General features: G+C 41.5%; 1 protein-coding gene across 1 annotated transcript in view; it reads right to left on the reverse strand.

The window, feature by feature from the left end:
• The window catches only part of NKD2 (NKD inhibitor of Wnt signaling pathway 2), a 126,546-nt gene extending 109,362 nt beyond the window's left edge, over positions 1–17,184 (reverse strand). The window contains exons 1-3 of the mRNA XM_088445687.1: positions 16,810–17,184; positions 16,632–16,658; positions 15,759–15,856 (exon numbers count right to left, since the gene is read on the reverse strand). Coding sequence (XP_088301813.1) covers positions 15,759–15,856; positions 16,632–16,658; positions 16,810–16,834 — 150 coding nt within the window. The 5' untranslated portion in view covers positions 16,835–17,184. The remainder of the gene's footprint in view (positions 1–15,758; positions 15,857–16,631; positions 16,659–16,809) is intronic.
• Positions 17,185–17,765: the final 581 nt, after the last annotated feature.

A 17,765-nucleotide genomic window follows, 5' to 3' on the forward strand; every position in this document is an offset into this window, starting at 1 on the left:
GGAATACCAGGTTTTCTGGGCTGTACAGGTCAAAGTGGAGATATGGAACTCCTTGTTTTCCAGGTCGCCCAGAGCCAGCAGGAAGTCAACAGCACAGGGAGGGTTTAAAAATCTCACATACCTGTTGCTCATTGCTCCTGGTGCCGAACAAACTGGCTAGGGTGGGGTGGTTAGCATTAGGGTACCAGGACCTGGAGGGTCCACAGACATTAGCAAAAAGAGTGCTGAGACATTTACTTTTATGTTATTTGCTTATTATCTGTTATGTGCCTGTGTGTGTCCAGGCCTATGCTCACGTATGCTAAGGTGCAGTGTCTGCTACCATTAAAAAGACAGTGCTTTACCAAGTACCTGCCTGTCTGGAGTCCTCATTTCAATACTCCGTGTTACACTACATATTGGGCCTGATTCAGAGATGGACGCAGTTCACATCATTGCTGCGTCTTTGGACGCAGCAGCGAAGTGAAAATATGGTAATGCAGCAGGTGGTGTATGGGAAGAAAAGACGCCTCCTGACCAGTGGTGGATCTTACCTAGGGGCTGCGAGGCTGCAGCCACCCCAGTAAAATCCGCCACTTCAGTGAGCTAGTGCAGCTTCACTGTGACTGGAGGTGGCTTCCCATTGGAAGTGCCACCTGCCAGTCACGCTGAAGACAGGCAGCCCCAGGAGCAGATGTCTCCTCCCCCTGGGACTGCCAGTCCGGACTGCGATCAGCAGAGCAGCTTCCAGTGGAAGCTGCTACTCTACCTTTCGGGCATCCCTACAGGGTTTCTTGAGGCTGCAAACAATGCAGTAATTTATTATATCATGGTTGCCAGCATTTGACTAATTTACGGTTTTCTACAGTATTTTAGGGTCTATTTACTAAGCCTTGGATGGAGATAAAATGAACGTAGATAAAGTACAAGCTAATCAGCTCCTAACTGCCATGTCACAGGCTGTTTTTGAAAAATGACAGGAGCTGGTTGGCTGGTCATTTATCTCCGTCCACTTTATCGCCATCCAAGGATTAGTAAACAGACCCTTTAATGTCTCTGCCTAGTACTGCCTCACCGTATTCCATTTATACCACCAACAGGAGCTGCACAGTACTGTCAGTTGCCAAAGGCGGATTTATTATTGCTGGGCGATAACGTGGCTGCTTTACAGTAGACACAGGCATGCACACCTCCCCTTCCCCATTACCAGCTAAAATTGTTATTCCTCTACCTTTTGTATCAAGTATTCAGGACATCTCTGATATTGTAAACTTGTACGCAGAGTCATCTCTATTGCCTGTCTTACTATGTCATCAATTTATAAATGAAGGACAATAAAAAAAATTATAATATTAACTACACAAATCTTCCTGCATCAGTTTGTCATGAGCTACGGATACCTACTCTGCTGGTTATCGGCCTTCATAGTTACCTCTATTCAATTCACCATTCCTTAATACTGTCCCTCTCATATGCAGCCCTACTCACACTTACACTAGTCATCACTGCCTCCCTCCTGCTTAGATTGATAACAAAAATCTGCTCTGACACCAGTAAAATAAAATTTAAAAAGTGGGAAATTCAATTAAATGGGAAGTTCCATCACATGTTACAGAGCAATGTATGGGTGATGTACAGTACATAGGTAGGCTGTATGGTAGTGCAAAGTAAAATATAAAAGGTTGGGTGCTGTAGTCAGAGTACACACACTGACCATAGGACACATCACCTGCACCACTACCACATGGCTTTTGATTGAAATGGTCCTTAAGTTAGTAGTCTCCATTTTTAGGATACATCATCTTTATACACCTAAATACTAAATGAAAATGTATCAAAGCCGCCAATCATTTTGGGGCAGCACAGATGGTGTAATGGTTAGCATTACTGCCTCATAGCTCTGAGGTCATGGGTTCAATTCCACTATGGCTCTAACTGTGTGGAGTTTGTATCCTCTCCCTGTGCTTGTGTGGGATTCCTCCGTGTGCTCTGGTTTCCTCCCACACACCAAAAATATACTGGTAGGTTAATTGGCCCGCACCAAAAAAAAAAAAAAATTAACCCTAGTGGGTATGTGTGTCTACATGTGGTAGGGAATATAGATTGTGGGGTCCACTGGGGCAGGGACTGATGTGAATGGGCAAAATATTCTCTGTAAAGCGCTGCAGAATAAGTGTGCGCTGTATAAATAAATAAATAATTTTAAAACAGGAATCAATGCTAAACAAGCTTTGTTTAGCATTGATTCCTGTAGCCGTTTTAAAACAATCCTCAAAGCCGCCAATGATTGGCGGTTTTGATAAACCAACGTTTACTAAATCTACCACCTGGACCCCATAATATGCTTCCATACCACAGGAAACAAAATAATATGTTTGGTTTTAAGTATAATAAGTGACATGCATTGTAAAAGCACCCTGCTTTCTGTTTAAAAACTGGAGCCCAACTTCGTGAACTTATACCACTTTTCCACCAAAGTCCGGGTCTGACCCTGGATTTGGAACACACTTCCAAACTGTGTCAGACCCGGGACAGAACCCTTTTCCACAGAGATAATTCCCAGATTGGCGCCATTCACACCGCACGCGGGTGCAGTGCCGGAGCTTGAAGATCATCTCCGGGTTAATCGTTTACCCTGCGGCTCACTCGTAGCCATTTCCACTGAAAAAAAATTTCCGCTTGTTGAAACACGGGATTTTCAAGTCAGTGGAAAAGGGGAATTACAAAACAAAAGTGAAAAATAGACTATGGAGTAGATAAAGTATCTGCATTAAAAATTGCTGCTTTCCTTGTCTTTTTATTGTATTTCAAAATGTAAATAAACACTAAACATGTTGGACGTACATACTTATTATACATCTGTAATTTGTTCTTATGATACGTTTCTATGACAAATAGGCATCTGTCAAATGTAAAAAAATCCATAAATTTTTTTTAAAAAAAATCACAGTTTCAGTTTCTCCCCAGAAATTACAAAGTTTAAACAGCTATCAGATGTCTCTAGACCTGAATCATTACATTCACATTTTTCTGACATTAAACAGATCCCATTATAATAGAAAAACACAATCATTATAGCATGCACCAAGAACACATGTTTCCTTTTTCAGCATCTCACAGAGTTCCATTCATGTGCATATAACCACTGCATGGCAAAGTTACAGCACTGGGTGGTTGCAAAGATTGATATTCTTTGATCCTGAAATATTTGGATTTAATGTAGCTGCTTCTAGGCCTGGTAATGTTTTTTTACAGATAAAAATACAACACAAACAAACCACTTTTACAACATTTTTTTTGTAACAAGGAAAGATTATTAGACAAATAATTTAAACAGATTTTACAACACAATTTTACTAACAATACTAATACATGCAGCATCAGAGCCGTAACTAGACTCATAAGATCGTGCACCTGAAAAAGGGCCATGGCTTCATGGGGAAGGGCCAGGGAAGAGATAGGAGAGGCCAGGAGATGCTGGGGATAAAATAATAGGAAGCTACAAGAGAGAATGATAATAAACAGCAAAATTGGCAGGCCTAAACAGTGCCCCCTGCCCTCTGGTGCCGTGTGCCATGGCACAGGTCACACTACCCTAGTTACAGCCCTGTGCAGCATATTAAAGAATGAAATGCAATCTAATGGTGCGTACACAAGTAGTGATCAGCCAGCGATACGATATCGCTGGCTGATCATCATGCACCCTCCCTGGTGTGCTGGGTGTTTGATATCGATCACCCAGCACACCACATACTTACGGGCAACTATAGCTTGCAGGTCCCTATAGTAATTTGCTCAATATCGAGCAATTTGACCGGCATGCACGGCCGATGAGCAATATCGCTATCGTCCATACGTGGCTGCACATCGCTGGAAAGTTGGTAGGGGGTCCTTTTAAATCAGCGATTTGAATGATAACGGTAACGATATTATCGTTCAAATCATTCTTTAAAATCGGTACGTGTGTACGCACCATAGCTGTTAAATGCAATGAAAATAGTAAAAACTAAGGGCCTGTTTCAGAGCCGCTCGTAAGCGGCCGCTCGTTCGTTCCGAGCGATGTTAGCCCAACTGCGCATGCGTATGGATCGTTATACGCATGCGCTAACCAGTCAGTGCGGCCGAAATTCATGTGCTCGCAAAATAGCGAATGCCTGCTATTTTGAGTGACAGAAAGAGGCGTATGTGGGTGGTAACAGGGGAAGGTGCTTGAAAATGGGGAGTGGAAATCCGAACGCAGGCGTGCTTAAAGGTCAAAACGGGCGTTTTATGGGTGTGCATATTTAAAACAGCAGCGTCATTGACCACGTCACTGGGTTATTTTAGAGTCAGAACTGCTCGCAAAATTGTGGTAGCAAACACCAACCACAAGAATAGCGAGCAGTTCATACCCTTGTCGATGTACTCGATTAATCTAATAAATAGCGGACATGACGTAGGATGCGAGCGGCCAGGGGGCGTATTTTTCCAAAAAACGAACGCAAGTTTTGCTCGCTCGTTCAGACATAGAGGCGTGAACAGACCGCAAACAGCGAACGGTTCATTTAAATAGCCACCCCTTGTTTTAGAACGAACGACCGCAAATAGCGAGTGGCTCTGAATGAGGGCCTAAATCTAGAAAGTTTACAACAGATCTATACGTTTAACAACAGGAATGAAGCAAGCAAGAATGTAGCATTGATAGTAATCAATTTATTTTACAATTTTTTAGTTCATAGGTTAATCTGTTTTCACATACTATATATGTAGATTCACTGTATAATAATTTTCTCCTTTTGGAATTCTGAAGGTTTTTTTTTTGTAGATATTTTAATAGATGTGAGGGCTGCAAGTAACAACAACAACAAAAAAAATGAAACTAACTCCACATGTATGTTTTTTGGCAGTAAGAGTTTTATTGCAATTTTAGCTAAAAAGAGGGTGGAGGACAAATGAAGCTAAAGTTGCCTAATTGGATTTCCCATCTGCTTCAAATAAACTTCAAAGAGCTTTCAAGAGAGAATTTGAGCCCTCTTTCTTCCCCCTGAGTAATGATGTCCTGTGTAATACCAGCTGCTGAACCATACCATTTTTATCTGCAAAATGATTACAAAATACTCATTAAATGTTTCATGGGAAACACAAACAAGATACATAAATAGAGACGTGTTTAGCTGTTTAATTCCAAATCCTCATTATGTTACATATTTTTTTTTTACAAATCAGTCTTGTTTGACTAAAGTGAATATACTCTATCAATGTGCTGGGAAAAGTTTTTATTTTATTTTTATTATTTTTATTTTCCACATACAGCATACTGGATTGATGAATGCCCTCTTTTTCTTGGAGAACATGTGGATGTGCTGGATGGATGTTTTTTTTGTTTTTCTCTGGAATATTTTGAAGGAAGCACCCTACTACTGTACCTATAGGCGAGAGCAGAAGACCCACCAGAGTGCCCCTGTTAACACTACGACACCAGAAAAACACCGCCTCACCTGGGCTTGTGACGATGCTAATTGGAACCTGGAGGACTGACAAAATGTGGCATGGTTCGATGAGTCACGGCTCCAGTTGTTTTGGGCTGATGGTAGGATTTGGGTGTGGTGCAGACCCCAAGATGCCATGGACCCCAATTGTCAGCAAGGCCCCATGCAGGCTGGTGGTGGTTCCATAATGGTGTGGAGTGTGTTCACATGGCATGGGTTGGGTCCACTGGTCCACCTGAACATGTCATTAACTGGTAATCGCTATGTTGCCTTGCTGGATGACCATTTGCAGCCCTTCATGGACTTCATATACCCCCAAAACGATGGAATATTCCAGCAGGATAATGCACCGTGTCATCGGTCCCAAGTTGTATAGAATTGGTTCAAGGAGCATTTTGAAGAATCCGACGAATGGTGTGGCCACCACGTTCGCCAACATGAACCCAATCGAGCATTTATAGGATGTGTTGGAGGGGTTAGTTCGCACCCAAGATCCTGCATCTACAAATATCAGGGAGCTGTGGGAAGCTATCCAGATGGCATGGGTCAACATCTCTCCAGAGGTCTCCCGTCCACTTGTGAAATCAATGCCACATCAAGTTGCTGCACTAGTCAACTATCCCATGACTTCTGTCACTGCAGGGTGTATATGTATATATATATATATATATATATATATATATATATACATACATACACATACATACATACACACACACACACACACACACAGTCAGGTACATAAATATTGGGACATTGACAGAATTTTCATATTTTGGCCTCTATTCACCACCACAATGGCTTTGAAATGAAACTAAGATGTGCTTTAACTGCAGACTTTCAGACTTAATTTGAGGGTAATTACATCCAAATCAGGTGAACGGTGTAGGAATTACAACGGCTTCTATATGTGCCTCCCACTTTTTAAGGGGCCAAAAGTAGTGGGACAAACTAAACTATCCTAAATCAAACTTTCATTTTTTAATACTTTGTTGCAAATCCTTTGCAGACAATTACAGCCTGAAGTGTGGAACGCATAGACATCACCAGACGCTGGGTTTCATCCCTGGTGATGCTCTGCCATGCCTCTACTGCAAATGTCTTCAGTTCCTGCTTGTTCTTGGGGCATTTTCCCTTCAGTTTTGTCTTCATCAAGTGAAATGCATGCTCAATCGGATTCAGGTCAGGGTATTGACTTGGCCATTGCATAACATTCCACTTTTTAGCCTTAAAAAACTCTTTGGTTGCTTTTGCAGTATGCTTCGGGTCATTGTCCATCTGCACTGTGAAGCGCCGTCCAACGAGTTCTGAAGCATTTGACTGAATATGAGCATATAATATTGCCCGAAACACTTCAGAATTAATTCTGCTGCTTTTGTCAGCAGTCACATCATCAATAAATACAAGGGAACCAGTTCCATTGGCAGCCATACATGCCCACGCCATGACACTACCACCACCACGCTTCACTGATGAAGTGGTATGTTTTGGATCATGAGCAGTTCCTTTCCTTCTCCATACTCTTCTCTTCCCATCACTCTGGTACAAGTTGATCTTTGCCTCATCTGTCCATATGATGTTGTTCCAGAACTGTAATGGCTTTTTTAGATGTTGTTTGGCAAACTCTAATCTGGTCTTCCTTTTTTTGAGGTTCACCAATGGTTTAAATTTTGTGGTGAACCCTCTATATTCACTCTTGTGAAGTCTTCTCTTGATTGTTGACGTTGACACATATACACCTACCTCCTGGAGAGTGTTCTTGATTTGGTCAACTGTTGTGAAGGGGTTTTTCTTCACCAGGGAAATAATTCTTCTGTCACCCACCACAGTTGTTTTCCGTGGTCTTCCAGGTCTTTTGGTGTTGCTGAGCTCTCCGATGCGTTTCTCTTTAAGAATGTTCCAAACAGTTGATTTGGCCACACCTAATGTTTTTGCTATCTCTCTAATGGGTTTGTTTTAATTTTTCAGCCTAATGATGGCTTGCTTCACTGATAGTGACAGCTCTTTGGATCTCATATTGAGTGTCGACAGCAACTGATTCCAAATGCAAATGTCACACCTAGAATCAACTCCAGACCTTTTACCTGCTTAATTGATAATGAAATAACAAGGGAATGGCCCACACCTGTCCATGAAATAGCTTTTGAGTTGATAGTCCCATTACTTTTGGCCCCTTAAAAAGTGGGCGGTATAGAAACCGTTGTAATTCCTACACCGTTCACCTGATTTGGATGTAATTACCCTCAAATTAAATCTGAAAGTCTGCAGTTAAAGCACATCTTGTTTGTTTCATTTCAAAGCAATTGAGGTGGTGAATAGAGGCCAAAATATGAAAATTCTGTCAATGTCCCAATATTTATGCACCTGACTGTACACACACACACATACAGTATATATATATATATATATATATATATATATATATATATATATATATATATAGCACGGTGCACCGTAGGGTTAATCTGCAAATTTTTTCTCATCACATCCTAAAGTTGCTACCTCCTTTTTAGAGTGAGTGCATCTGGTATGACATTTGGCAGGAGCCTTCCTGGGTACAGGAAGATGTGTTGCCTTTGAGGTTTGAGGTGGGGGTGGGGGTGGAGATATATATATATATATATATTAGTATTTAGAAAAGATGGCACTCAGAAGGGCCTTCAAAGCAAAACTTATTTTATGGAATATAAATTTTGGCTCAGGACATTATGTCATAGTTAATAAGAGGTTCAGGAACGTGTTCCTGCTGTAAAAATGCACTGTATATAATATATAGTGAGGTAAGCCATGATATGGATTTTTATACAACTTTATAAATATGCAATCATGAAAAGTGCAGTAAAATTTCATGCAGATTTCCAGACCCTCAAACATGTTTCCATCCCTCCCAGTACAGAATGCTTTGCTTCAAAGCTTCAACTTTTCTTGTTATTGCAGTTACTTGTGCTGAATAAATGAACTGATGTTTTCAAACATCCTTCTCATGAATTAGAGAACTGCTCATGTGTGAGATTGTTTATATAGTAGTGGTTAGCAAAGCTGTGTCACAGTGCTTGGGATCATGGGTGTGATTCTGACTAGGGTCATATTTGTATGGCATTTTAAGTTTTCCCCTTATGGGTCTCCTCCACACTACCAAAACATATGGCTAGGTTAATTAGGATTTGACAAAACGAAACCTTTCACGTGTATAGGGAATATAAATCATAAGTTCATTTTTGGTAGAAACCAGTGGCTGCTATTACTAGTAAAAATCTGATAACCCAAGGGGTAGGTGTGGTCTCCTAAAGGGCTTCCCAGTACGGAATGTGATTAGCAGGAAATGCTTCAAATGGGAAGCCACTTCCCTGCTATTCTGCTAGCCTTTATTTGCTCCCTAATTTGCCAGTGCAGTTCCCAGAAGCTTTTTTAGCTCTTGTTTTGCACCTCACAGTACTTAGCGCCCCACCCCCTCAATTCGACAGGTAAGAGCCGCCACTGGTAGGGACTTATGTAAATGATGTAAAGTGCTGCATTATAGATAATAAATAGAAAATATTGATAACAGGGCCAGCTCCAGGAGTAGCCGCACCCTGTTTAGTCGCCCCCTAATGGCCATGCCCCCTAATAGGACACTCCCCTAAATTACGTTATTTGGGAATGTGCCCGCATGGCACGCCTCCCGTGTAATGTCAGGCCAGGGGCGAGCCCAGCACTCCGTCACTAGCTGGGTTTCCCCCAGCCCTCTCCCTGCACTGAATGGATGCGTGCGGGATCCATTCAGCTACTCCAGGGTCTGGTACCACCCAACCTCCCACGCGACACTTTGGCCCACGTGTGGTACAGCGGGACAGTGCCCGAAAAGTGACACTGTCCCGCAGAAATCAGGATATTGGGAAGGGTGTGCCCTCTATGGAGTGGCGCCCCTGTTCGACCACACTGGTCAAATATGCCTCGAGCCGTCCCTGGTTAATAGTTTATCGTGCACTATGCACTATATTATGTAAGTGTAAAATATGTTCTTCTTTGCTCCAATGTGAGAAAGCATAGTAAAAACAGGGTTTGCTATTTTGTACAAAACTGACTCCCAATTTCTGCTTTTCTAGATCAGAGCTCCTATATTGGAAAGAGTGCGCTCCTGAGCTGTCACCCTCCAGCATCCTGTAGGTTGAACTGATAGGATCCCATGCAGCTCAGTCAGGAGGAGTCTGACCTCTGACATGCGCAACTGCACGTGTGGCTGCTCCAAGCATCTTTACTCCCCAGCAAACATGAGGACAGGACGGACTTCAAAGGCTCCCACCACATACATACATGTACAGTCAGTAACAATAACCACAAGTACCCTATACCAGCACTTAAAGGGACACCCAAATAAGTAAAATGGAGGATTTCTCATCGACGGTTACTGGTAGAACTTATCACATTACAGATTTTATTACCTGCAACACAAAAAATTTGTCTCTATCTGATGGAATGTTCTTGCGGCCTTCAATATATAGGCCGCACTTCAAGGCCTTTAAAAGAGCGTTGGGCCAAGCATCTCAGAAACATAAAAAATGGATTTGAAAACCATTGTTTGTCGAAACATTTTAAAGATAATCATCATAAGAATTGTAGATCACTGAAACATTTTATAGGTATACAGCTAGTTCAACAACATTGGAGAAAGAGAAAAATAGCACAACAGCTGGCACAATCTGAAATGCGATAGATTTATGAAATTAATTAATTGGTACCTAAGGGACTGAATATTGAGTTTGAACTTAAATGGTTTTTATGAATTTTATAATATACATTTTTAGATTTTATCATCCTTTTTATATATTTATGAGACTCATGTGGATTTATATATTTATATTTTATCAAGTGTTATCTCCCTATATATGTAATAGAGTCACTCCATTATTTAACATAATTTATTGTACTGTTACATGAAATATCACAGGAAGCACAGACACACTTTAAACCTATTTATTTTTCCCTTTAAGAAGAATATGGTATTTGGTATGATTCCAGGTTTGCGGGCAGTGAATGATGATGCAAACCGGAAGCGCCATGCTTTCCACGAGTGGAACGCATAAGGAAGTGCTGCTTTTTCATCATTTAAAGGTATTTTTAAGATAGAATTTTGCAGCAAGGATTATTATTATATATGATCTAAAAGACATAGGATATTTTAGTGCACTTCACTTGAAAGAATTAGGAAGGGAACGGGTTGATTGAGGAACCTGTATAAGTAACCAATTACAGAGGAAGTTGGGGTATATTAAGGGATCATGCACACTAGAGGATACACCTTGAGAAAGTCTCCTGGCGAGCAGAAATGCGTTGGTGGTGATACAGGTAGGTAGAAAGTCCTGTGGGAGGTTATTGCTCCCGGATCGGCATTTGCTGTTCCAGCGTCTGAACCCGGGCAGTTGCTGTATATATACATATGCTTAATTGGGTGCGCTAACAGGTACCCCACACTATCTGGCTTTATGTATCATTTTCTTGTTGATGTTTTAAACATATAACTTTTAAACTGAATAAAACGGTACTTTACTATATATACCCCATTCTTTCCTCTTTTATATATGACCATTCAATGGAGGATTATTGAGAGCATAACATCAGGGAACAGGAAGACAGTCATCTCTGAATTTCATTTGGGAAATTAAATATCCCATCTTATGGACATTTAAAGCAGTCGTGGACGTTAATTGTACAAAATTGAAAAAAATACCCCAGGGAGCGTGAAGACCGCAAGTACTTTATTGTATAAACTGTGTAAAAATACGAAAGTGATAGTGACCATTTTTAGCATTTTTTGTGCTGCACCTTTGTTTAAAGTGCTGGTTTTTCTATTATTTGTTCTTTGTATATAGATTTGCAACTGTTATCCCGGGAAGCAGGGGTGAACAGAGAGAGCAGTCAGCATATGGTTATCCCCTACCAGAGGCTGAGCACTGAGGCAATAGGCTGCATGGACCTTATTTCCAATGTCTCTGTATGATATCGCCTCCTCACTTGACAGAAGCATTGGCAGGGCCTACCTAACAAGCGTCTGCTGCTTCCTGCTTCCTGAGCACTGTGTAGCTGCAAAAAATTAGATCTACAACAACAGGTAGGAGTGGCGTGGGACAATATAGCTGATGGTAGTAATTGTGTGGCGGTCACACTCTATATTATATAGCAGTTACTGATGATCTCTGTATTATATGGCAGTCAATGAGATGATCTCTGTACTATATGGTGGTCACTGATGCTCTCTGCATCATATGTCAGTCACTAATGCTCTCAGTATTATATGGAGGTCACTGATGCTCTTCATATCATTTATATGGCAATCATTGATGCTCTCTATATTATATATAGGTCTCTGCATTAAATGTTGCTCACTGATGATCTCTTAATTATATGGCAGTCACTGATAAAATCTGTTTTATATAGCAGTCATAAATGTAGAGGATGACTACGATTTACCGGGGCAGGGGGCCACCGAGCTGAGTCTTTGCCTTGTGTGACAGAAAGCCTAGCTTCACCCCTAAGTACAACACAACGAAGGGTTTAATCATCATCTATTCATAAATGAAAGTTAAATATCAGTTTGGTATCAACTATTCATAAGTGAAAGTTAAATATCAGTATTTCAGTCATGTCACCCACATGCAGGGTTGATGTGGTTATGCTTTAGTGAAGCCAATAAATGGAAAAAAAAAAAAAAAAATCGACACAAAAATGTAATATTATATAAACACCAGGGGCGGGATGTAATAGAGATCGAGTCTGTCGGAGGTGCAGGATGCATACTGATCTCAATCGTTTTTTTAAAGTTGCACACATTTACAAGGCAAAGCCAGTTCGGTAAATGACTGCAACTTTTAATTACATGTGTACAGAGAACGCTAAAGTAAAATAAAGCTTTGAAGACATAAGAAAGGATTAAAATAATATAAATGTTGCACTACTAACCATGAAAGAAAAATCAGAATACATTATTAATGCTGGCCATACACTGTCAGATAAAAATATCTGTCTGACCGACAGACCAATTTAAAAGCAACAGATATCTTGCCCATACACTGACAGATAAAAATATCTGTCTGACCAACAGACCAATTTAAAAGCAACAGATATCTTGCCCATACACTGACAGATATTTTAACACAACCAACAGATTTTTTCAAACAAAAATCTGCCAGGCTCTGTCATATTTTTGTTCCCTCACAGGGGAGGGACAAAAGAATTTGCACTTTAGCAACTATAAAATATGCTGACCCCATTTTCAAGAACCCCAAATTTGCTGGGCATAGTTATTTTCACCCCCCAAAAATTCTAAATGCTCTTCTGCATCACTTTCTTCAAAGTCGCATTTATGCACTTGCCGCGGCAATTATAAACCACGACTTCGTTCAGTAGTTATAATGGGGGACCCATAGTGATCCCCCATGTCTACACATCTTTAGGGGGGTCCCTAGAATATTTCCCAAAAATTCCCGTTTTTGTTGAACCTGTAAAAAAAAGTAGCAAAAATTTACAAAAAAAATGACATAAGGTCACCCCCCAAAAGGCAAACCAGCCCCAGGCTTGCCAGCCAGTGGTGGTTTCTAAAAATACGGGGAACAAAATGTGTAGGGTTCCACCGTATTTTAGAAACCAACACCAGGCTGCAGGGACTAGTGCTGGTTTTAAATATAGGGGGCAAAAAAGACTTGGGGTACCCCCTATATTTAAGACCAGCACCAGACCCAACCGACCGGGGTGTAATGCCACAGCCCGGAGACCCAATCACCGGGGCTCCAGGTCCAAAGCATTACACCCCAAGTCGGTCAGCGCAAGCCGGTGATCTCGGGGGAGTCGGGGACCCCCCAAAAAAGGGTCCCCCCTCTCCCGAGCACCACAGGCTTACGCTGAAGCCTGGGGCTCATCCCCATACCCCTGGAGCGGTGGGTATGGGGGTAATAGGGGGGCCAAATAATGTAGCACTATTGTACTTTGCAGTGGAACTACAAGTGCCAGCATGCCTGCCATTTTGCACTTGTGGAACTACAAGTGCCAGCAGACATGCGGCACGTGTAATTTCACTGTAAAATAAATAGGTAAAAAAATCCAAAACACACACACCGTGCCCAGTATAAGTTTATTACATACACCTACCCATTCACACATACTTACCTATACCAGATGTTCTGTCCCCTTCTCCACGTAGAATATCCCAAAAAAAATGGACCTGCAAAGAAAGATTTCATACTCACCTACATCCAGAGCTGGTCTCCGCAGTAATCCATGGGTGTTTAAAAACAGAAAAACGTCCTTACCCGATCCACGAAACACAGCTATGTGTATGTGTGTTGTCACACATACACATAGCTCCCGAATGGCAGCTCTCGGCTCTTCACGGGGCATTGCAGTCCCGTGAGCCAATCAGCGGCAGCGCTCACTGTAGAGCGCCCGCTGATTTGCTCCGGCAACTGACAGTTCCCACGTGGGCTGAGTCACACCACGTGGGAACTGTCAGTAGCCGGAACCAATCAGCAGGCTCTCAGAACAGCGCTGTCTTACCATCTACTCACTGCCTAGACTTCAACTAATCTATGACGCCGGAAGTGAACAGCGGCTACCCGGAAGTTCGTCGGCTCAGTGCACAGCTCTGCAGTCGCTGGGGATAGAAAGGTGAGTACATGCACATGGAGAGAACTGGGGGAAAAGTTGGTCGCTCGGGCAGTGACCGCATACACTGCCCGATGCGGCCGACTACAAACTTGCAAATATCGCATCAGTCCGACATGCTGGTCGATTCGGCATGCCAGACCGATCGATATTTTGATATTGGTCGCCCCCACACACAGTACAATTATCGGGGCGATCCGCGGATATCGGCAGGATCGGCCCGATAATTGTATAGTGTATGGCCAGCATAAGTTACAGTCAAAAATATTAATTCAAAACAAATACTAAAAGTTTTTATAGTCACACATTTAAAATAATACAAGCATTACAGAGCTGCTAGAACAAATAGAAAATCTGTTAATATATTAGTGTTATCCTATTATGATTTTTTTAAAGAAGCAAAACTTTCTTTTGGGGACAGGGGACAAAATCTTGTGAGGATTCTTCACAACTACTTGAGCAATGAAGCTCATTTAACCAAACTCCACTACTCAGTGATGGGAAATGTTAATTCCCTGTCAACAGACCGGACCAACAGGCCATGATCTGAAACTTTGCACGGGTGCCAAATGACTAGATACATCCATTTCAGCCAAACTGGAAATTGAACATGTTGCCTGGCATCACAATGCAATGTTGTACATTAAATATATGAGAATGTTCACACATTTTTCTCAATTTAAAAACATAAATATACAGTATACAAATATAAAACTAAAGGTTAGAAACACTATATTATAAAACATATCACACAAAAATATACTCAAATTCCTATACAGAACAACTTTAGTAAGTGCTGACATTTGATTATATATGGGATACTGTACATCTTTCTGGCATTGTACTGTGGTGGGGCAGGGCCAAAATGGAGTGATTTGTTGTATCAATGAGCCCCCGGACCATCCAATTAAATGGTGAAGTAGGCAGGCTCTGGAGGCTGGAGACCAGAAAGAGTGTACTGGCCCTGATATGTGCGCTCTGCCCCCAGGGAGGAGACATTTCCCAGTTCCTTCCATGGGAAGGAACAGGGCAAATGTCTGTCTGTCGGCCGCGGCTGGGCATACACTGCCCGATGCGGCCGACATTTAACATACAAAATATTACATCGGACGGGCATGCTGGACAATCCGGCATGCCCTACCGATGGATATTTTACCATTGGTCGCCCGCACACAGTGCAATTATTGGGGGATCCACTGATATCAGGCAGATCACCCCGATAATTGTATAGTGTATCCCGGCATTACTCTTGGGAAAGACAAGATACTGTGTAAATTTAGTCAGCCATTATTTCTATTTCCAAAACTACAACAAACCTGGAAGTTGTTGACACACAGACTTTAACTTTTTTTCTCTCCCTGAATAAACCTATTGACCTTCCAAATGACCATGTTTCCATAAATCACTGAGGTCTATTTTGGAGAAGCAGTTAAACTCACAGTGGTTCCTAAGTGGCAATTCACTTTGATGTGCAAGATATTTACATTCCCAGAATATCACATTTTCTCTAAAAATACTTTGCGATGAATTTTCCAAAACATCATTTGAAACAAGTCACAGAAATACTGTTAAGTCGGTAATAAGATGTATTTATGCACAGCACAAACATATACAAACACATACAGTATTATAAGGCATATTGAATAGCAATGCACAGAAAAAAACATTAAGACATACCTCTTGCCTGTCCTTTAACTTGCTTTCCAATTCATTAAAACGCTCACAGCCCTCAAATCCCTTGCGATTGATGTAAGCATTCACCACAAAGCTGTCTCCTGCATCACAGAAAGCAGGAATATGAGAAAACCTGACAAATGGTACAAGGATTCACAAAGACAAGTGGGATTAACTTCACAACCCCCATTAAAACCCAACACAGAATTTAATGCCACAATCCCTTCAAACTGTTGAAGTCAGTATGTATTACTGTCATAACATTATAATTGCAAGTCGTGGAAAGTTCAGAGATTGAAGACTTTGTTGTGTGCTAATGATCAAAGCGGCCTGTCATGGTCATCAATCATTCCTCAGAATAAGGCTGGGAGAAAAGTTCCAGAGTGCAGAGAGAGGGAGTCTCTTCCCTGGATTTCTCTCCACCGTCTTCCAACATAAACACCCTGCACTGATCCGTTACCCTTAGCATGACCACAAATCCATGTCTGTGCAACATACATTGTGTCAGCAACTGAAGAAATCCTGTGTACTGCATGACCTACTTCAGTTTTTTTAAAGAACGATCTTTTAAGGGGGGGAAGGGAGGGTCCATTTGTGGAACAAACAACCTTTAGTTTGACAGCAAATGTTATTTGTCAAAATGAGTTCACACGTACTGGTGCAGCACACTCCTAGAATGTACACAATGCAACACATCTGGCACAACATTGGTTAAAGTCCATGATCTATCACATCTGGATGAATTATTCTGCATCCATCAGTAGGTGCTCTGTAAGTATTGCTCTGCAGTAACATTTCCAAATTCCCAGGTCCGATCTATACTGCCACCCCCTTCCCCCCTTCAGTAGATAGTAAATGCAATGATTTGTCTCTCACCTTCAGGGTTTTCCCTCCTGTTGCTTGCTGCCAGGTGCCAAGCGGTCGGTATAAATAAAAAATAAAAGAGAAAGCGTTTATATAGTGACTGGGTGGCTACTGTAAGATGCTACATATAAGGTCATACAGATCAATGACATCGTTTCTATGTGACTGACTCCTACAGTGCTCCTCTTACCGTGCTTGGAGTGAAGTTTTCCCATGATCGGTGTTTATTTCACTCCTGAACGATTTTGCTTTCTTAAAGAAAACTTTTCTGATTTTGTTTATGATGCCCACCCGCACGATTTATTGGCTGAGGCGACAAGATAACAGCACACTTTGTAATCCAATGTGGTACAGTAGTCACTGCCACGGAACTGTTCCGATTCAAAATGCAAGCGCCAGTACCAGCCAAGGATTCATATTTGGTTTCAAGTCATCGCCGGATTGTATTAGCCCACATGATGAGGAATGTACATAATATAAGTACAAGAGAACGCTAACAGCAGGAATTCAGGCTGCTGTGCTCCCCGCACCGAGCATACTAATAGCTTTGCTGCTCCTGCTGTCTCTGTATGTGCAGCTATCTGAAGTCTACAACAGCTGGAAATAATGTTTTAGCAACAATTACAGCCGTCCCCCTAGCGTTTCACTGGGATATTGCAGATGCCAGCTACCCCTTAATTAGGCCTCCCTTTCTCCATTTCCTTAACGTCTTTCATCTGGAAATCGTAGGAAAAATGCAATACAAGTGGGATGAAAGGAAAAGATTATCTTAAAGTACCTTATACTATGAATATCTCCAATCAATCAACCACAAACAACGAGAAAATGTTCACACCAGGAATTTGTCACATTCAGGATTTCAAATATGTTACTCATTCTCAATACATATGAGAATCTAAAGGAGAATTTGCATAAATACTTCTTTCTAAAACGGGTTTATTTATGAAGTGTCGGGTTGTAAAACCTGATGCTTCTGATCGTGTTTAAGCCTGATATTAAAAAGAGCATGGTCTCTATCACAATTTGTATCTAAGATGCAGATGTGCAGATGGGTTGTGATATCATCGCCCAAATTCACATTGCGATATTTGAATTTATCACAAGGATGTATCAAATATCTCATGCAGTGAAAGATCTGTCCCTTAG

The sequence above is a fragment of the Taudactylus pleione genome, unplaced genomic scaffold, assembly GCF_031769625.1.
Source record: "Taudactylus pleione unplaced genomic scaffold, aTauple2 ptg000386l, whole genome shotgun sequence".
NCBI classification, from domain to species: domain Eukaryota; kingdom Metazoa; phylum Chordata; class Amphibia; order Anura; family Myobatrachidae; genus Taudactylus; species Taudactylus pleione.